The sequence below is a fragment of the Echinops telfairi genome, unplaced genomic scaffold, assembly GCF_000313985.2.
Source record: "Echinops telfairi isolate 266 unplaced genomic scaffold, ASM31398v2 ScPeMD7_7429;HRSCAF=8467, whole genome shotgun sequence".
Lineage (NCBI taxonomy): Eukaryota > Metazoa > Chordata > Mammalia > Afrosoricida > Tenrecidae > Echinops > Echinops telfairi.
This window is the reverse complement of record NW_022111329.1, coordinates 1,059,606-1,080,544: the sequence shown is the minus strand read 5'-3', so window position 1 is coordinate 1,080,544 and position 20,939 is coordinate 1,059,606. Positions and strand designations below refer to the sequence as shown.

At 40.0% G+C, this 20,939-nt stretch overlaps 2 protein-coding genes across 7 annotated transcripts in view; one reads left to right on the top strand and one right to left on the bottom strand.

Moving 5' to 3' along the window:
- RMI1 (RecQ mediated genome instability 1) overlaps positions 1 to 3,568 on the bottom strand; it is a 15,648-nt gene extending 12,080 nt beyond the window's left edge. The window contains exon 1 of the mRNA XM_004715968.2: positions 3,438 to 3,568. The gene's annotated coding sequence lies outside the window, so the exon portion shown is untranslated. The remainder of the gene's footprint in view (positions 1 to 3,437) is intronic.
- A 271-nt stretch (positions 3,569 to 3,839) lies between these two features.
- On the top strand, positions 3,840 to 15,193 carry HNRNPK (heterogeneous nuclear ribonucleoprotein K). Of its 6 annotated transcripts, none has more exons than XM_004715964.4 (17): positions 3,841 to 3,934; positions 5,869 to 5,948; positions 6,065 to 6,149; positions 6,445 to 6,542; positions 6,970 to 7,026; positions 8,473 to 8,516; positions 9,402 to 9,474; positions 9,903 to 9,974; positions 10,465 to 10,578; positions 10,819 to 10,947; positions 11,399 to 11,706; positions 11,816 to 11,870; positions 12,124 to 12,207; positions 12,522 to 12,537; positions 12,615 to 12,697; positions 13,059 to 13,228; positions 13,987 to 15,193. In XM_004715964.4, the coding sequence occupies exons 3-17, from the start codon at positions 6,092 to 6,094 to the stop codon at positions 14,015 to 14,017; spliced, it is 1,392 nt and encodes a 463-aa protein (XP_004716021.1). In that variant the 5' UTR covers positions 3,841 to 3,934; positions 5,869 to 5,948; positions 6,065 to 6,091; the 3' UTR covers positions 14,018 to 15,193. The 6 variants fall into 6 exon arrangements, with proteins under 6 accessions (XP_045154557.1, XP_004716021.1, XP_045154556.1 ...); XM_004715962.4 differs by having other exon boundaries at positions 3,842 to 3,934; positions 13,927 to 15,193; XM_045298622.1 differs by lacking the exon at positions 9,903 to 9,974 and having other exon boundaries at positions 3,840 to 3,934.
- The last annotated feature ends 5,746 nt before the right edge of the window (positions 15,194 to 20,939 follow it).

Genomic DNA, 20,939 nt, shown 5'->3' with positions numbered 1-20,939 from the left:
ACTTGCCTCCATTAGAATTTAAACACCAAGTGCTAGAAAATGGACCCAATGATTGTTTACCTGAATTACCAAGCAAACATGCCACAATTAATTTGTTTGCAGAATGTTTCGTCCTAAAAACCACCTAAGTTATTATATATAATGCAATAGCTTTCTGCTACCTAAAACGTTTATATAGTAGGAAATGATACCATTGAGACTTCAGGAGAAGGAGGAAACCAGTAAGAAAAGAAAAAAGATCGATTGGTTGTGAATTGACAAGGTTAAAGCAGGGCAGAAAATGATTAAGGATGAATTTCAGAGATATTTAATTTTATATTCCTGTCAGTGCAGAAGTATACACTAAGACTTTCCTGAATCTGCATTTCTATAGCTAGCTAACATATTATAATGGTGTGTTATCACAACTATACAGGGAAAAAAACTCTAATTACTAGAGCGGTTTAAAAATAGCCAAGACAGTTTGAAAACACAAGCAAATGTGGTGAGAGACATTTAATATTATACAAGCATTCAAAGAGTTAATCTCAAACATTTTAAGAAAAAGTCAAGAATGCTGTTACACAAAATTCTCCACTTTAAGAGTCAAGTAAAGTGATGCAGACGATGTGACTCATCTAGGACATGGACAGCCTTTACAAAGGCATGTTGGTAATAATTGTAATTAAAAAGATGAATTGAACTGTTGAGTGCAGAGTTGATAGTCTGAAGTGAAAACCCCTCCCATTAATTCATAATCCTAAAAAAGATTATTTTATGTCAATAGGGAGGTTTCCCCTACAGGTTAGAAAGAAAAGGTTTTAAAAATGTTTAATTAAATGGAAGAAAGCATTGAGACCTGTATTATAAATGTTTAGACCGGGTTCCAATAATGGAGACCTTGAACCATTAGGTAATTGCTACTCCTTTCACTTAATCCTGTGTTTCGCAAAGTGGGTGATACTACCCGCTAGGAGAATGATGGGGGAAAGGGGACTTGCAAAATTAGAAATTGACACTTCATCCTGGATTATGAGCTACAGCCCTAAATTTTTCAATTGCCAGGGGTTGTTGTGTAATTTTTCTTCTGAAAAAGGAGCTATAGGCCAAATAAATTTAGAAACCTACAATCTAGGCCATTAGAGAATTCCTAAGATTTTTATCCTCTTTCTGGAGAAGCTGGTAACCACAGTCACTATAGGTAGAAGGCACACAGGAGTTTTATCAGAGCAAAACTTCTTATTTTCTAATATACAAAAACAATATTGGGTACTCAAGAATTGCATTGTCCATGAAGAGAAGAAAAACTGTTTTAATTGTACATTAAGCAATTTTCATGATTCACTTCTTTCACCTTCCAGAATTAATTTTAAGAAAATCAGAAATAGCAAAAGATTTACATGGCAGAATATTTATAACAATCCTTATACTGTAGGAAAGCAGAAACTGGTACATAATGGGGAACTCAGTAAGTAGTGATAAATAATAATACAGGTGGCTTGTGCACAATCTCAGTTGGTCTATCTAAAGTAAACCCCATAGCCAAGCAATACTAGCCTTAAGTCTGACAATATAGAAAAGACAAGAAGGGAAAATCCTGATTTAAAACAGAAACCTAAAGAGAAAAATAAGACTAAAGAGGTAAGGCAGAAAGCAATTGGGGAGTGGTTTGAAGGAAAAACTCCACCTACAAAAGCATACAAAGAAAAAAAAAAGCATACAAAGAAGCTAAGGAACAGCTTTCATCAGGGCTGAGTCAAGTCAGGGTCCAGACAGGAGGCAGTGAAATGAGAAAAGGTTCCTACATCAATTGAACTGCTTGCTTTTGATCTCTGCTCAGCACTCAGCACTGTTTATTTATCAATAGAGAAAAAAAAGATGGCTGTAACAGAAATACTAACTTGAAAGTGTCATTATTACAGAAGTGCAGTGAATTGTCCCCAGTGTTAAAACTGAATTTAATGTTGTAAATCCTGACTGGCAAATTAATGTTGTAAATCCTGACTGGCAAATTACATCTCTCTAGTCAAAGCATCCCCCCTTCATCTTCTATTTAATAAATATTCAACAAAAATCTACCCAAACCGAAACTTACTATACCGTTTATTTTACCTCCCCAACTAAACTATACATTCTGTCATGGTGGGGACAATAAAACGCTTTGTATTACTTTAAGTCACTTTTCATAAATTCCACCTCTATAGCATTATGCTCTAACAGCATTTGTTAACGTATCCTCTCAGCTAGCACACGGTGTTTCAGGAAGTACTCATTTCCCCTACATGTGTCTCTTATCCAAGCAGATAAAAAAATGAATGAACATAATCATAGCCATTATAATATTTGCAAATTAAGCAAGAGGGAAATCAAGAGACAACTGGAATCGGCACAAATTCGTCATTCAAAAAAATTAAGTATATTCTGCTGCTGGTAGAATACATGTGTACACTGTAATACGAGGTTGCTCCAACAAGAGTTTGGGATTGTGGAAACTGCGAAGAGTATCACTCATTCACAATATGTTAAGTGGGTATACAAAAGTGGGCTGGAAAGTTTCCGGGTCTGTTACCGATTGAGTGACCTATATGATTGAGTAGCCTACATGCCTTAGCAAAAGAAACATCAGTTTGGCTGGCCCAAGGGCCTTGTGGTGTTGTTAGGTGCCATCAAGTTGGTCGGGACTCCCAGGGACCCTTTGAATAAAACACTACACCATGTTCATAACTGTTTTGAGCTCATGGTTCCAGCCACGGGGCCTTATAAGTAACCAACATTTTGCAAGTATAAACGAAATGCAAACGCTACAACTGTAGGATCTCTTGAGGGTGAGCTTTATGTTCAGATTCCGGTGGAATCTGCTTTTTTTTTTTTATAAATCATTTTATTGGGGGCTCATACAATGCTTATCACAATCCATAAATACATACATTGTGTCAAGCACATTTTTTTTTCTTTTTTAACATTTTATTAGGGGCTCATACAACTGTTATCCCAATCCATACACACATCAATTGTGTAAAGCGCATTTGTACATCGTTTCTCAAAACATTTTCTCTCCATTTAAACCCCCGACATTAGGTCCTCAGGAATCTGCTTTACAGATTAAAGGGAAAGCGGAATATCGAATAGGATTTTTACGATTTGTATTCAAGAGACGAATGCAAATCAAACGATTGACTAAACTGGAGTGGCACGACGACACTCGCGTCAAGGGCCACAAGAATCACAGGAAGGGAGCCCAGTAAAAACGCCTGGTTCTGCCTGCTGCAGGCGCCACAAGACCCCAACCCCAGAGAACGTGTCCAGACCAGCCGTGTTTGCTGGGGACCCGAGGGACGCGAACCCGCAGCTGCGGCCTCGGGCCCCAGCCACACAGAAAAGACGCCGCGGACCGTTAAAACGGCGGGCTTCCTAGCGTGGATCGCGCTCGGCTGGAGGCTCGGAGGGCCGGCACTTACCAACGAGCACCTGGTCCCGCAGCTAGGCAGCCCGGGGCAGCGGGGAGAGGGGCGTCAGCCAGGGAGGACTTGAGGGAAGACTGAAAATGCAGGCATTCGTCTAGGCCTAGCACCAACTTGGGTAGCCCGCCCTCCCCTCGCGCAACAGCTGCCGCCGGGCCGCGGGACCTTAAAAGTAGAAACCGCCACAGTGTGAGGTCTATTCCGTTTTACCACTTGCCCCGACTTCCCGCGCGTTCACGCCCCTCCCCCAACCCCTGAAGACGCATTCCGGCCTCGAAAATGCCCCGCCCCTGCTCCCTCCCAGGGCGCGTGAACCAGTCGGCCTGAGATCTCGCGAGATCTTCCTCCACTCCCCCACCCTCCCTCTAGTGGAGTGCGCGAACGAGAAAGGAGGAGGGCGCTCCAGTCGAAAGCACTGCCGACGCCATTATCTTGTTTCGTTGCGGCACCGACCTCGACGTCTAGCCGGCGTCCCGTTTGTTCGCGGTCTCTAGGTAATTGGAGTTATCGGGGCTTGGGGATTAATGTGTTCAGGCAAGGGCCTGGCCTCGGAAAGATTGCGTTTACTTTTTCCTAGCCCAGTTTTCCTGGGCCCTTAGCGGCCTCAGCCCGAAGGGAGGCGCCTGCGGGAGGCGGAGCCGTTACCTCCTCCTGCTCTTTGATTGACGCGGCTTTGCGCCAATCTCTTCGGCCTCGCGCCACGGCTGAGGCAGGGCAGCCAATCCAGAGGGGCAGCGGGGCAGGCGCGCTGAGGCGGGAGGAGGAGGGGAGCGGTGAGGCCCTGCGCTCGTTCTCTGTCTTGCTGTGACCGGCTGAGGCGGCGCGGCGGCGAAGGGACGACGGCCTCGCGCGGTAAGGAGCGGAGCCGGGAGGACTGCCTGTGAGGCGAGAATGGGAAGCGAGTATTTGCGCTTGAACGAGGCCGTCCCAGAGGACGCTCGGTGGTTGGCCGCTTCCCAGAGAGGAAACGTTGCCTGCCTTTCCCCTCCCCCACCCACCTCCGCCATTTCCCCCAGCGCATTTCTGCAGTCGGCCTTGTGCTAGACACTCGGGGAGGATTGCCAGAGAGGTTCTTTCGGGGTGAGACGCCGTTGTGTGGTCTTGGGGAACAGGCCCCTTTTTCGCTAAGGTTATAAGCCCGCTGGCGCAAGCCCGAGGTGGCCAGCCAGCTACCTCACACTGCGGCGTCGCTCTTTGTGTGGGCCCCGCCGCGCCGGCACCTCCCCGGCCTGCGGCGGGAATCGGGGTATCGGCCTGCCCCGGGCGCAGCGGAGGCTTTGTCTCTCCGTGGAGGGGGAGGGGTATGGGGGGGTGAGATCCCGGGGCCGCGTGGTGGGTGGGGGAGGGGGGGTCTGAGCTCAGCTCCGCCTCGTAGCACGTAGGCGCCATTACGCGGGCCGCCATTTCCCGTCGGATCCGGGTGAGGAGAGGTGCGGCGCTTCGGCGATCGCCTAGCGCTTTTACAACTCCTGGTACTCGGCGTCGTGGCGATCCTGGTAACCGGGCGAGGCTGGGCGTGTTCGCTCAGGCCCGTACTTCGTCTGTTTTCGGGGATCGGAGGATGGTGGGAAGACATAGCGGATTAACAGGGGCGCGACGTTAGTCTAGCATCCTGGTGCTGCTGTTTTTCTGTACTCGTATGTCTTTCCCCACACCTCAGGCATTTAAAGACTGATAAGCCAGTAGAATATAGTCTTTAGTCGTTAGAGTTGCTCGAAAGACCAACGTTAATAGAATACCGCAGAAAATGCTTCCTTGGATTTGGGTGTTTTTGTTTTTTTCTCGACTCAACGTGTAGCCACTTGGCTTTTTCTTCGTATTCCTAAAGCGCGTCTAAAAGGTGGATTGAACCCCATCACCAACCTGCTTGTAGAATCTTTAGCATTTTCTACATATGTGTACTTAATGGGATTTATCTTTGAACCAAATTTAAAATGTCTTGATAGTGAGGCTGATAGGTCCCATTAGTAGTGGGCAGGACTACTCTCACTACATAATAGATTTTTGAAAAGAGAATAGGCCTGGTTATTGGGTATGGCTTGTGTTTGCCCTTATATTTATTAAATTACCAAGATTCTGGAAATTTTAAGATCAAGCCTAAGTGGATATGAAATTCCAACATCAATCTAGTTGCTGCCTACTAAGAAACAAAATGAGACTGATAACACTTTGTGGTGAAACAACTGGCTACAGTGGTGGAAACTCATTCTCATAGCTAAAAGCTAGTGCTTACTCTCCCCTCGCCCTCCCCACCTTTGTTTTTAAAGGCAAGCCTTTGGAGTTTGCAGTCCTAAGATGAGCAATCCAGTTTTAGGAATGCCTATTTAGTTGTTAGGGCTCGGGTCAGTGTTGTTATGATTAAAAATTAGTATTCTGTTACAAGAATGGACCCAAGATAAGCAAAACTGATTTGTGTTGGTTTTTATAGGCTACTGCAGCACTAGGGTGTCAGTTGTTGGTCCCGCCCAGAACACTTCAGTTCTGCTCTGCAAGGATATATAATAACTGGTACGTTCTAGAATCTGTCATTTATTTGCTTGCCTTGATCCTTAGCAAGATGCATCCACTTTACTTCCAATAAGCCAACTGTACTAGCTGCTTTGTTTTTTGTTTGTTTTTTACAGATTGCTCTATCCATTTAATAAAGGAAAATGGAAACTGAACAGCCAGAAGAAACCTTCCCCAACACTGAAACCAATGGTGAATTTGGTGAGACTTTATTAGTGATTTTTAAATTTCCATTCTATTCCTTGTTCTCACTATGTGGTTTAATACCTGTTATGTTTTAACATAACTTTTCAGTTTCATAACCTGGAATTACCTGTCAGTTGCATGTTTGCAGTACTTTGTTAACTAAATTATTTAGTAGACGCTTTAGTTGGTATCTAAAAGGCAAACAAGAGTTAAATTTCTTTAGTTTAAAATTAAAAACTAAATTAATCTTAGATGCCATTTCTTAAATACATTGGTTGTTTATTGGAAATCTTAACTGTTGACTTAATAGGTAAACGCCCAGCAGAAGATATGGAAGAGGAACAAGCATTTAAAAGATCTAGGAACACTGATGAGATGGTTGAGCTGCGTATTCTGCTTCAGAGCAAGGTATACTTTTTTTTTTTTTTTTTAACTTGATCATTTGGAAATGTAGACTCTAGAACAAATTAAGATTGGTTCTTATTTGGTCCTTTGAGAAGCCCTAGATTTTAAAAAAATAAAGATTTGTATAACTTTAAGACAGATGTAAAGCCCTGGTTTTTACTTTGCTAGAATTTGAGATATTAAAACTCGTTTAATTAATGGTGAACTACAGAATTGCAGGTGGATGTAAAGAATACAGTTGTTAAGGTTGCGTACCAAGAAAGTGTTTTTGGCTTTCGTGTGTGTCTTGGGTTTGCCCTGATGGTTTTGATAGCCCCAAATCTCTTAATTCCTGTAATAGAAAGGTTAAAATTTCAGGTGGGATGTAAAGCTAAGAACAAAAAAATATTAAATTTAGAGAAAAACAAAGTAATTGTGTTTTCACCTCCAGAATGCTGGGGCAGTGATTGGAAAAGGAGGCAAGAATATTAAGGCTCTTCGTACAGACGTAAGTATTAAAGCATTTAAACTACTACGCAAGCAGCTTCTGTTACATGTTTCTAGAGATTGAAAGATTTGAATCATAATCATTTAATAGTCTAGATACAAGCCATTTGTAATAATTGATTACATAGCTGACTTCCAGATATGGCGCCCCAATCCCTTTTTTTTGTTTGCCAATCCCCAAATTGAATTGTACAGAGGTTGTGTACAATTCCTTTATAGGAATTCCTCTTCCTTTATAGGATTCCACCAAATAGTCTCTTCAAGCAAGACCTTAATTAAAAATGTTAACAAACCGTTAAACCCCCTTAGGTTAACTGCATTTTCCACGTGTGGGTCACTTAGTCTGTTGCTGAAAACGATTGCACTTGACTGATAGAAAGCCCTCTGTTCTTTGAGAAATTACACATGGAGCACAAAGAAATATTGAGGTTGCATGGTTTAAATATCGAATAGACTTTCAGGAACATACTCTTAAAGTTGGGAAATAGTCTGTCTCAATGCCTGTGGTTTGAGTCTTCATATTTTATCGTGGGTTGACTCTTATGATGAGACACATTAATATTGGCATCCATCGATGTTAGTATATTTAATAGGACCTGGCTACGTCAAATTTACTAAAAACGGTGTACACATTCTTAATGTTCTTGCTAAAATTTAGGCAAATAATAACTGTGTTGGATACATATTTGACAGTACTTCATTTCTCTCTTGGTCGCAGATCTTTGTATGTTCCTCTTGATTGCTGTAAACTGAACTTAAAAATTTGTTTAGAATTTTACAAACCTGCCTGTTGATCTAAGAGTCCATTTTAAACCTCTAGGAAACCAAACTAATCTTTGAGTGCTTAAGAGTTTTTTGGTGGTGTGGGATTTTTTGTTTTGTCTTTTATAAACCTCTCCTCTTAATCCAGATGTTCTGTATAGTAATCTGGGTTATTAATATCCCCATTTCCTCTAGAATTTCAGTACACTTTGAGTCTGACAGGTTTGTGTCTACCCTCATGAGCCAGCCTGCTACTGAAACATCTTGTTTTTAAAAAAGTTTTTAAAAGAAGGTAGCTAGACCATCATTTTAAGGTCCTTAATTGTTAAGCCACAGTCAGATACAGAGAAGTCCAGTATTGTGTTAGTCTTCAGAACAACTTAAGCTTGTTTCATTAATTGAGAGTATGAGTATAGTTTGTATTAAATTAAAATTTATTGCTTTTCCCCCTTTTCCCTCTCCTTGTTTTTTTGGCCATATATCTCCGTTGCCCATGTACTGGATCGACTTACCCCTGCGTTGCCCACCATGACGTTGGCCCATCCGCCCCTGAACGCCCATGTGAAAACCCTGGTTGGCTATGCCCAAAAATGTGCTCGTTGCCAAACGGGTACCATACTTGACAACTACTGATTGAATGCCCATGCCCAATGCCAACATCCACGAACGCCAATGACCAATGCAGTACAATGCCAGTGTTTCAGTCCCAGACAGCAGTGGCCCCGAGCGGTATGTCCCAACAGTTTATGCCTCACTGCCTGATTAGAAAGAGAGAAATGTATTTTATTACCTGCCTTTTATATAATTAAATAGTATCCCCTTTAGACGGTGTATTGTTTTTCAAGTTTCTGTCTTATTTTCCCCATTAAGTCTTTTTGTCACTGAACTTTTACCGTGAGTTGCCCACCCAAACGGTCCACTAATTTTATTTCGATGGAAGGAGCACAGCTTCAAGTGTTGCATATTTGCTGCATTGTAAATCAAATTGTTACCAAAGTAGTCTCTCGCTCTGTCTTGTGGCCCACCTTGCTTCCCAACATTGCCTGTTCATAATTTTTTCTGATGAAATGCTAACTCTGGTTCACTTTCCTTCACTTGTCATTGTGTTGTCTTTGTTTTGTCTTGCATTTGTATTTGTTTTCTTGCAGAGCCCATTAGTGGTCTAATTTCTAACTGGTATCCATAACCTTACTCCAGATAAAATGTTCACCACTCGCATATTCCCCCTCTCACCCCCACCCCACCCCCACTTTGCCTAAGAGAAGGTGTGCCAGTTATACAAATGTAATAGCGAGGGTATTCTTAAATTTAGTGGTGGCGGGGAACATAAATATCAACTCTGCTTCGGTTCTGGTCAATTTATTGCCCACTTAATCTGAGCCCTTCCAAAGCCCATAATCTCTGTCTCTGCAAGTCTCCTAATATTGTTACCATGTTTGTATTGGGCATAAAACGAAATGCATGTGAGAAAAAAATCTATAAATAGGCTACTGTAAATGGGGAATATTAAGTGTATGTTACTTCTCTGTAAAAAATTTATATGGCTGCTGATAACAAGCAACTCATTTTTCTTTTCCACCTTTTTTGTACTATCTGGTATTTGATGTTTGACAGCATATTGAGTATCAGTGCTGATATTGAAACAATTGGAGAAATTCTGAAGAAAATCATCCCTACCTTAGAAGAGGTAGGCTATAATTTTGTATATATATATATGTATGTATATAGGGCAGTGATTTTAAACATACTGAATTATAATGGGGGAGGCATTAGGCAAAACCTTTAAAATGTGCAGCGTCCCTTTGCATTAATCACTTGGGGTAAATAGCTACTTTTAAAAGATTAAGAGTGTTTAAAGGGGGCTTTTGGTCTTGATAATTTTTTATTTTAGAAATAAATGAAATTAATGGGTGTGTTGGATAGAATTGTTTTGCTCAGATTAGATGGTTTTTTAATGCTAGATAACTTACTAAATATGTAAAAATTATTAATGCTACTGTAGACTAGTTTGTATAATAATAGATTTTGAATGTTATAGTAGCTTTACCAATATATGCGACAATAGCCTGATCACACTAGACACTTAACCTATTACTCTTATTTTTCTACTTTCAGGGCCTGCAGTTGCCATCACCCACTGCAACCAGCCAGCTCCCGCTCGAATCTGATGCTGTGGAATGCTTAAATGTATGTCATAGTGCCAATGAACCCCACTGAAGTATGGAGCCTGGCCCATAGGATCAATTTTATTTTTAACATAGTGTACTTTTCCCATTTCTATAGAAAAACCTTAAAACACAATAAATGGATGGTCTTACAACTCACTGTTGACCCTGCTCCATGCTGCAGTGGGAATTAACTACATTCGCAAAGTGCTTTGCAGTCATTTTTATTGTGTTATTTGAATGTTAATAATAATTTTGTGGTAACAGCGACATGCTAAATGGCTGCAGTGTGGGTATGGTGTTGCAGGACCTGAAAATAAAATAGTTTTTTAAGGTGGTGCAGAATGTCCCTTTTGGGCCTGGCTATTGAGGATAATAAGCACATAACTGGTAAAGTTATTGAAATATAAATTCAGGTTGCTCACTGCAACAGTATATTATGCTTATAGCAGATAAGTGTGCTTGGGGAATTCTTAATTTTGGGCTAAAGTTTTATAAATCTCCCTCTGCAGTACCAACACTATAAAGGAAGCGACTTTGACTGCGAGTTGAGACTGTTGATTCATCAGAGTCTGGCAGGAGGAATTATTGGGGTCAAAGGTGCTAAAATCAAAGAGCTTCGTGAGGTAATGGCACCTTTTGTTTTCTCCTGCCTCATTTTGTACAGGACACTTCACCCTTTTCCCCCTTCCCCACCTAGTGGGTTCACTGGGCTTCCCCAAGACTCTTGACTTCCCTAACATTCCCATTTGGGCATTATCATATTTGCTACTGAAGTAGTAAAAAGGGTTGGCGGTACTAGATAACAAGTTTTTGTTAATTTTCCCCCTGCTATCTGATAGTTTTTTTTTTTTAACTCATTGCAGAATACTCAGACAACAATCAAGCTTTTCCAGGAATGCTGTCCTCATTCTACTGACAGAGTTGTTCTTATTGGAGGGAAACCTGATAGAGTTGTAGAGTGCATAAAGATCATCCTTGATCTGATATCTGAGGTATCTTTAGAACACTTTTGCCTCTATAGAACACAAACTGATCTCATTCTCTATAGTTTCGAATGTAAAAGGCAAGTGGGTGATTTTGAAGTGCTTCAAGTAAAAATGTTTTGCTCCATTGGGGAATCAAAACATACTGCTGCTTTAGTACCTCTGCCTTCAGGGTCCCTATAGTGTGCATAGTTCTCTTTCTGTTAAAATGCGGGGGGAGTTAAGCTACTTTCCACCTGAGCAACAAAGCTCACATCTTTGTTCAGGACCTGTAAAAGTAATATATTTGGGCATGTGTGGTCCCCCACCACCACCACCCAATTTTCTGGTTATTCTGCCAGTATTCTTACCTTACCTCTTGATAATTCCTAGGAAAAACAGCACTCGAAAGGTTTTGTTTCTTGAACAAAGAATTGTTTTTTATTTTCTTCATTTAGTTTTGTTATATTTCTTCTTTTAGTCACCCATCAAAGGACGTGCACAACCTTATGATCCCAATTTTTACGATGAAACCTATGATTATGGTGGTTTTACAATGATGTTTGATGATCGCCGTGGACGGCCTGTGGGGTTCCCCATGCGGGGAAGAGGTGGTTTTGACAGAATGCCTCCTGGTCGAGGTGGGCGTCCCATGCCTCCATCTAGAAGAGATTATGATGATATGAGCCCTCGTCGAGGACCACCTCCTCCTCCTCCTGGACGAGGTGGCCGCGGTGGTAGCCGGGCTCGGAATCTTCCTCTTCCTCCTCCACCACCACCTAGAGGCGGGTAAGTTTTCTTTTCATCAACACAATTCATGATTTAAGCATGTGGGTAGACCTTGATTTGGTATTTGTGGCATAGATAGCTGAGATTACAGCTTGTGTTATGTTTGTAGGGATCTGATGGCTTATGACCGAAGAGGGAGACCTGGAGACCGATACGATGGCATGGTAAGAGCTTTCACTTACCAACAATTATTATTTAGGGGATGTCAGGGATCTTAAAGCTGCATAGTTACATCTTGTTGAAGATAATAACAAGTCGTTGTGCTTCTCCCCCCCCCCCCCCTCCAAAGAATACTAAATTGCTACCATTTGTTTGGTGGTCTTTAATAGGGGTGAAATATGTAACTTTGTTTTTTTAAATTATAGCTAAAATTGAAATAATTACAGTGTATATTAAATGGCACTATTCGTCTAACAGGTTGGTTTCAGTGCTGATGAAACTTGGGATTCTGCAATAGATACCTGGAGCCCATCAGAGTGGCAGATGGCTTACGAACCACAGGTTGAGTATTGGCATGTTCCAGTCGTAATATGTTATTTAAGACACCAGTTTTAAAAAATTTTAAAAGATAACCTTAAGCTATATATACTGCCTGCTTGTCAATCGGTATTTTGTTCCATGCTTTGTTTCTTTAAATTTTATGTTCCTGAATATTTTTTGCCAAGAGTTGTATTCCAAACTAACTTAGAATAAATAAATCTGGGAGGCCTTGGAAAGAGCATTGTTTTGTTGACCTGGGGGTGTTTCGTGAATATGTTAGAATAGTTGAGAAAATTTGAGAACAAATTAATTTATTTTTTGCTTTCTTTTTTTAGGGTGGCTCAGGATATGGTAAGTTTTCTCCTTTGTTAAAATCAAACATAATTTCATGTTTTCTAAGTGAACTTGATGCTCATTATTTAAATCAGATTATTCCTATGCAGGGGGTCGTGGATCATATGGTGATCTTGGTGGACCTATTATTACTACACAAGTAACTATTCCCAAAGATGTAAGTATCTTTAACCTTTTCCTGAGAATTAACCATTCGATTTCTTTGAAATTCCCTGGTTTTTCATAGAAGATAGTTTTAAAAAGTATATCCCGTGTTAAAATTGAGATTGTGTGTACAGGGTTTTTAGTGAGGTGTCCATTCTGGAGTTTGAGTCTTAATAGATGATACTTTATGTTACTAAATAGACCATTACAGAAATCCTAATGGGCATAGTACAGATTTTTATCCAGGCCTTGAATCTTGGGGTGTTGGGTAATAAAACCACTTGAAGTAATTTAATATTCCTTGTCTTAAAAGTGCTAGTCATAAAATTTTGATGTATCAAAACACTAAACTTAATTTTATACTTTTTAAACAGTTGGCTGGATCTATTATTGGCAAAGGTGGTCAGCGGATTAAACAAATTCGTCATGAGTCAGGAGCTTCAATCAAAATTGATGAGCCTTTAGAAGGGTCTGAAGATCGGATCATTACCATTACAGGAACACAGGACCAGATACAGAATGCACAGTATTTGCTGCAGAACAGGTCAGTTTGTTTAATTTTATAATAACTTAACCAATACTAAACTCTTAAAAGGCTTTCCTTCTGAGGTGATTTTTCTTTTAGAAGCCATGGTGTGTCAACCCTTTGGTTGGGTGGGGCTAACTTTTAAACATCCTAATAGCTTTGCCTTGATTTTCTTCTGCTTTCTTACTAAACGAAGACATTCAATACTAATCTTGCTGGAAGAAGCCCTAACCAAGCAAACTTCTCCATTTCTCTGGTGAAAACTGCTGCCAAAACCACTTGTTAAAATTATACAAAGCCTGTAGAAAATAAAGAAGATTCAGTGGATGTTGGTCAGTTCTGTGTGGAAGACTAGTGATTTTGTTGTTTTTAGATAACTAAATTGACAACAAATCACAGTCTGCCATATGGCACAGGCCATGTCTCTACAGGACAAATAGATTGGTGCTGTTAAATGCAGCATTTCACACCTTGCTCGCATTTCTGTCTTTTCTATCAAATATTAACAACTTTTGGTTTCATTTTCTTGTTTCTGTTTTTAAAGTCTTAACTTTTATTATAATTGCTTTAAATTTTGCACTATTTATAATTGCTAATGTTTTAATTCTAAATAATGGACATGCTTGTTTTGATTTAGCATTGAAATTGTCTTAATGTTGATTGAGGTATTACGAACAAAAATTCTAATTCGTACTTTTTTTTCTTTTCTTTTATAGTGTGAAGCAGTATGCAGATGTTGAAGGATTCTAATGCAAGATATTTTTTCTTTTTTATAGTGTGAAGCAGTATTCTGGAAAGTTTTTCTAAGACTAGTGAAGAACTGAAGGAGTCCTGCATCTTTTTTTTTTTATCTGCTTCTGTTTAAAAAGCCAACATTCCTCTGCTTCATAGGTGTTCTGCATTTGAGGTGTAGTGAAATCTTTGCTGTTCACCAGATGTAATGTTATAGTTCCTTACCAGGGTGGGAGGGGAGGGTATGCAAAAACTAACATTGAAATTTTGAAACAGCAGCAGAGTGAGTGAATTTAATTTTTTTTTTTTTGTTCATTGTTGGTGGTTTAAAGCAAATACCCCCATGTAATGATTGTGAACACCTTGCTTTTGTGGTCACTGTAACCTTTGGGGGGTGGAACAGGGAGGAAAAGTAATGATAACAATAGTTCCCATGTCCCTGGCATTCAATTCAGAGCAGCGTGCACAATGTAATGCTCTTTTGTAAGAAACGTTTTATGATTTTTAAAATAAATTTAGTGAACCTATTTTTGGTGGTCATTTTTTTTTTAAGAGTCATTTTTCAAATGGCTTAACACCCCAACTCGCTTCCAAACTAAACACTAAATTTGATTTTCAGCTCCTCTGTTGGATTGGATATAAGTGCATCTCCTTGGACATAGGCAAAATATCTTGGCAAATTCAGTGCTGGTGACTTGGTTTGAACATCCATTGTTTGGGGAAGAAATTCCATCACATATTCATGCTTTTAAAAAGCCTGGGGGTTTTTGTTTTCTTTATTGCAAATGCTTAGCCCTACTTTAAAGCAATTCTGTTAGTGACAAAGAACCCAGATGGGGAAGCAGGTACTACAAATTGAGTAGTGATGTAAAAGTATATATACATAAGCCTGATTTGGCAGCAAGTTTTATTAATCAGAATAATCCTGAGTTTTATTAATCAGAATAATCCTGGGCTGTGGAAGTGACTAATGGCTGAATAAATACTGATTATTTTTACTAGATAATTTTTCACCTATAGACTTAAACTGTCAACTTGCTAGTGTCTGTTAGTTAAGCTTTGTAAAAATATATATATTGTTTTCCATTGTATGCAAATTGGAAGATGTACCATTTTTCTGTTGTATGTTGAATTATGTAGGAAATGTTTGTGAGCAATTCAAAAAAGTTCCTGTGGATGTTTTTGTGTAGTAACTTGGCATTTGTATTAATAGTAAAAGTTCACTTCCAAATAAAAACTCCCATGATGCTAGATATGGTGTGTGCCCCAATTTGAACTAAGAATAATTGAAAGTTGTAAAATTTTGTTGGAACATTTTGCTTGTATAATTAATAATTGTGAATTGGGTTAACATTTGTAAAGAAAAGCTTACTAAGGTTTTTTTTTTTTCCCTCCCAATTCAAATAATTGAGCCCTTGATTTGATAAGAGTATTCTGGCATAATGACCTGAGTCTCAATTTACTACTTAAGTTATTAAGAGTTTTGTGTACTACCTTCAGAATTAATGGTTTTGCTATTACCAATTTAGAAATAAAAGTTTGGCGCTTGTATATAATGTAAGGATCTGAAGTGAGCTGCGAGATAAGGCACACTTCTCTGGGAAAGGGCGGGGGTAGCAGTAATAGAACCAAAGGCACCTTGGGAAGATGTGGTTTGTATTCTTTGGAGAGGTCATATATTTGAAAACGAACTATTCTTTGCACTGGAGTGATCAGTCAACTTGATTACTAGTGGTCTCCCCACATATTGAATGTTCAATTCCCTGGGCATCTTCAGTTGGTGAGTTCGACTGCTGAGGGTTATATATTCTGGAGTTGTTAAATGAGCCCTTCCCCTGAGTGAATTTAACCCCTGTGGAATAAATGCGTCCCAGGAGAAGTTCAACTTCAAAGTATGTAAATACTCATGTTGGATATTGACTAAAATTGTGCCTTTCACAAACCTTCCTTTGAATCCGTACAATTACTAATGTATTGAAAAGTTGGATGTCCGATAATGGGATGGGAGAGTACTTTTGCATTGTCAATATTGATTGGCAGACAATTTAAGCATGAAGTAAATTGTTGGGAGTCATGCAAAGCAAATACTTAAAATTCAGTTCATTACACATCCAAGTATTATGAGATTTTAAAGTTTTTAGCTATTATCTGAAAATTACTTGCAGAATGCCAACAGCCACTGCACTAAGGAATTCATAACCTCCCTTACTAAGGGACATTTTAATAGTTTGCCTCTTGTTCTGACTATAATGTAAAAGTACTTGAACTTTATTGGATTCTGTAGTTGTAAATCTTTGATCAGTGATACCACTGAAATACAGATGATAAAAAGTGACAGTTGGCTATTTTTCAGTGGTTGGTTTTACAATGCATTATGTAATTAGTGTTCAAAATTAAACTCTTGCTCCTAAAATGACAGGTGGTGATTTTTTTACTATGCTTGAGATTTTTCTCAAAACAACCAGTGGAAATTTCTGTCCATTATTTAAAAACATTGGGTACCATCCAAAGTAACTTCCTGCAAAACATCTATCTTGATGGTAATTTAATTCAACCTTGAGTACTGTGTTTTGCAGCAATTCTGTTTACCCATTATTGGTGACTTAAAAATGAAACACTCCATTCCCTGCTAACACTGCAGGCATCTCACACTTGGAACTAAAGTTAGGTGATTGTCAATTTCCAATTATCACGACCCTGTAGGACAGCCCAAACTCCATGAGGTATCCACAATAAAAAAAATCTGATAGCTTCATATTAAGCTGAATCCAAACTGCTGCAGTTTAGCTACCAAACAGGTAACCTACTATGCCTCCTAGGCTCTTAATCTATAGGTGGGATCCAAGAATCTAACATTTTCCAGATGATTTAAAATTTGAACATAAGGACCACAGATGTATGTTAACATCAATTCATCAAAAATTCCTGAGGTTTGCTGGACCCAAGGATATGGTGGTGAGCAACATCAGACTGGAGAGCAGAACCGAGTAACAAACCGCAAAGTTTATAGTGGCAAATATTACCCTTAAATACACCTCCCCCCACAATTACTCTGGTTTCAAACACTTCCAAGAAGAACTAGGATATCCCAGTACTTTGGCCCAGCCCAGCTATTTAAAGCCCAAAATTTACCCTCAGCAGATTAATGAAAATATAGTTGGAGTTTGTCTACCTATAAGCTTACCCCAAGCTCAGTTTTAACTCCCAGTCACAAAAAAGCAACAGGAGAAAAGGCTGTTAAACTATACAATGGCTAATCAGGGTGGTCGTAAATGCAAGTAAATGTACAATGCAAATGTTCTGGGGATGGATTCCATTTGCTTAGAAAGCCTAAGGGTTAGGGCAAGTCAGTACTCAAATCTCCACTTAATGCTTTATTTAGAACCCATGAAGATTTGCTTCCCTCCCACCCAACTTCCCTTCCATGAACCCCTCATTCATCCCTATACCCCTTATCTGTATAATTGTGAAGAAAATGCTAGTAGTCATCAAAGCATCAGACCTTTTTAAATTTTTTTCTTTGGGCAGTCTACCACCGAGGTACAAAGGAAAAACCAATAGAAGGGAACTTGGGGTGGAATGGGCTGGTTACAGAAGTGTATAGAGTAGGGAAGGAAAGAAAGCATTGTTGCTCAGATAAAAAGGGGAAGAAGCCCTTTTAATAGGGATTTGGAGAGAACAAGAATAGATCCCTTAGAAACCTTTGAACTAATTCAGTGAGAGATGGTTAGGGAGAGAACAGGAACTTCAGATAGGTTGAGAAGGAAGTCAGGCATAAGTGCCTCTCCTACACAAAACCTTGAGAGAAAAACTCCCTTGCAAAGTACCCCTATGAGCACATGATATACTCAAGCAGAGCAGAAATGAAAACCTATCCAAAAAATGAAAGCCTATTTTGATTTCTCACACAACATGTAGAATTTCCTTTAAAATTAATAGAAAATGAAATTGACCATACGATGGACACCTGGGAGTAGATTTACAGCAGTAGCTGTAAGGTAGAGGTAGACAACCTACCTAGAAACTAGATGGAGGGCAAAGGAACTTCCATTAACAGTGAAAGCCAAAGTGGGATCAAGTTAGTTGAAGACCACTGGGCTGAGTGCTGAGAAATTAAGTCATCAGCTAAACTAACTGATCAACTGTAGCTATGTAGAGAGCTAAGATCAACTTAGCTATGTAGAGCGCTAAGGCATAGGCTCAACTACATCTCAGCTATATGTCACAGCTTGCTGATGAAAGGCCCTTCCCTTTGCATTCAGAAGACATCTTGCAAAGATGAAGGGGAAAGGAAAACCCTTGAAAACAATTTTAAGAGGGGTTGACCTTTACCCATAACAAAGACCAAACACTACCATCGAGTCAGTTCAGGTTTTGTAATTATTCCACGGGGCAGACTAGAACTGCTGTGTAGGGTTTCTCCGTCGGTAAATCTGTACAACAGTAGACAACATCATCTTTCTCCCACGGAGGGCTGCTAGGCTTGGACTGCTGATCGTGGAAGTTAAAGAAAACCTGAATGCTCTCAAGTCGATGCCAACTCTGGCTCTGTGGGTTTGCGAGACTAATTACAGAAGTAGAAAGCCTCATTTTCCTGAGGAGCTGTTGGTGGTTTCTAACTGCTCACCATGTTCATAGCCAAACCTCTCCTCCTACCAGGGCTTCCTTGGGGTTAAAGAGACCACATAAAACTGGAAAAGACCAGGTGGAGGGAGAAAGTGGGAGCCAATCCCAATCGTATGATGTCCCTCCCTCCCACACACACACACCCTAGGAGACAACAGAAATGTGAAAATAATTTATACTCATCAAGTTTCATGACGGGAGGGTTGGGGAGGGAGGGAGGAAAAAAATGAGCTGATACCAAGTGCTCAAGTAGAAAGGAAATGTTTTGAAAAGGATGATGGCAACATATGTACAAATGTGCTTGACACAATGGATTGTTGTAAGAGTCCCCAATAAAATTATTTTTTTAAGAAAACTAGAAAAGACCAATTTACTTTTATTTGGCAATTATGTGGGGTTTTTCTTCTATCACTGGAAATATGTTTGTCTTTTTCTGTTTTTTTTTTATCATTTTATTGGGGGCTCGTACAACTCTTATCACAATCCATCCATCCATCCATGTGTCAAGCACATTTGTACATTAGTTGCCATCATTCTCAAAACATTTTCATTCTACTTGAGTCCTTGTTATCAGCTCCTCATTTCGCGCCCCCCTCCCCACTCCCCGGCCCCTCATGAACCCTTGATAATTTATAAATTACTATTTTGTCGTGTCTTACACTGTCCAACTATCTCCCTTCACCCACTGACTGGAAATATGTTAATGAGAAAGTTTAGCTCAGTTAAAGAGGGCATATGAATTTGGAAGCCCTAGAAAACCCTGTAACGGAGCCTTCATGGCATAGTAGGTTACATGCTGGGCTGCTAACTGCAAGGCCAGCAGCTCCTCTAAAGGGTTACTGCCTTGGAAACCCATAGGGGCAGTTCTACTCTGTATGGTTTGAGTTGGGATCGTCTTGATGGCATTCTACCCTGTCATTCTGAGTCAGAATTGACAGGATGGCAATGAGTTGGTTTCTTTTATTTCTTTAATTTTTAGCAGATCTCCATAGAAACAGAGGAAGCAAGGCTAATGTTCTCAAACCACAAATTCACAGTGGAGATGATAGTTGATTTGGGGCCTTGATGTAGATCATGCCTTTTCTGAATCATGTGCTCATTCCTGTGTCCCATGCAGTTTTAGGTAGAAACTAATCTTTAGGTAGAAACTTCTACTTTAGGTAGAAACTAATCTTTACCTGAGACCAGATCATGACTTAACTATTTCCACTTGCCATAGCCTGTCTTCCCTCTCCCCCCTCAGCTAAGATGCCTCCCCAATCATTTGTATAAGATGCCCAATCAGGCTTTGCTTCTAGGGACTTAATCTAAGAACAAAAGCATATATAAAAATACTTAAGTTTTGTTATAGTAAGTAATGAAACTGCATTATCTCCCTCTGGGGAAAGAAAAAGAATTTCTCATTTTATGAGGGATTATGCTAGGAATATTTTCAAAAATATACATTTTTGCATGCTGAACAGCCAAAGGGGTGAATTGTAATGGGCATTTTTTAAAATGGCAAAACATCAGTTTCTCCTTCTTAATAGCATCCTGTTTCCTTTTGTAGCTTTTCTGTGCCTATTGTGCATAGACTTGATGAGATCAAAATCTTGGTCCTTAGAGGTTTCTTATTACCCAAGAGGGTGGGTATCTGACCTAGGTTTTGCCAACCAGACTCTCTCCTGGGATTTTGGATGTAGAACAGAATGATGCAAGTAAGTTGTAATGGCTTTAGAGTTTCTTAGGAGCACTTCTAGAAGTGATTTGGGGCAATCTCACTATACTCTCTAGAACTGCCTGAATTCTGTCCTTTACTAGTCTGGTACTCCAAACTTTCTGTCCATCCTGAGTCTTTCATAAGCTGTCAAAAAATGTCCTGTTGGCTTGAATTGGCCCAGAGTAATCTGCGCTATTACATGCAACCCTTCAACTAGAGAGGTTCATATTGTACAGGAGCATTGCTACTTTCAAGGAGAGCAGCAACAAAGAATGGGTGGAAACTGCTCACTCCACTTGCAGCTGCCACTGCAGCTCGCCAGTGTCTCTTGGGCTTTTAAAGTTACTCCTTTTGGGTCTGACTAGTCATATTCTGGACTATCCAGGCCCTCCATCAGGGCTGCTACTGAGCATATGGGCCAGCCAGCAACATACCTGGAGTTCCTGGCATCTCCATCTCCCGATTTGAATAAAATGCTGCATTTCATTGACATGGGTCTGACTCCCTGAGCAGCCCCCAAACAGGCTGGATAAATGTGGTGGTTAATTTTATGAGTTGATATGGCTAAGTTAGCATATCCAGTTATTCAAAGGCAATCTAGGTGTTACTAGAGAAGTATTTTGTGGCTTTGGCTAACATCTATACTCAGTTGACTTTAAGTTAACGTTATGT

Coding starts and splice junctions, on each gene's coding strand:
- HNRNPK (XM_004715962.4), top strand. CDS start 6,092: ATGGAAACTGAACAGCCAGAAGAAACCTTCCCCAACACTGAAACCAAT. Junction 6,150..6,444: donor TGAAACCAATGGTGAATTTG/GTGAGACTTTAT, acceptor TTGACTTAATAG/GTAAACGCCCAGCAGAAGAT. Junction 11,871..12,123: donor GAGACCGATACGATGGCATG/GTAAGAGCTTTC, acceptor TTCGTCTAACAG/GTTGGTTTCAGTGCTGATGA.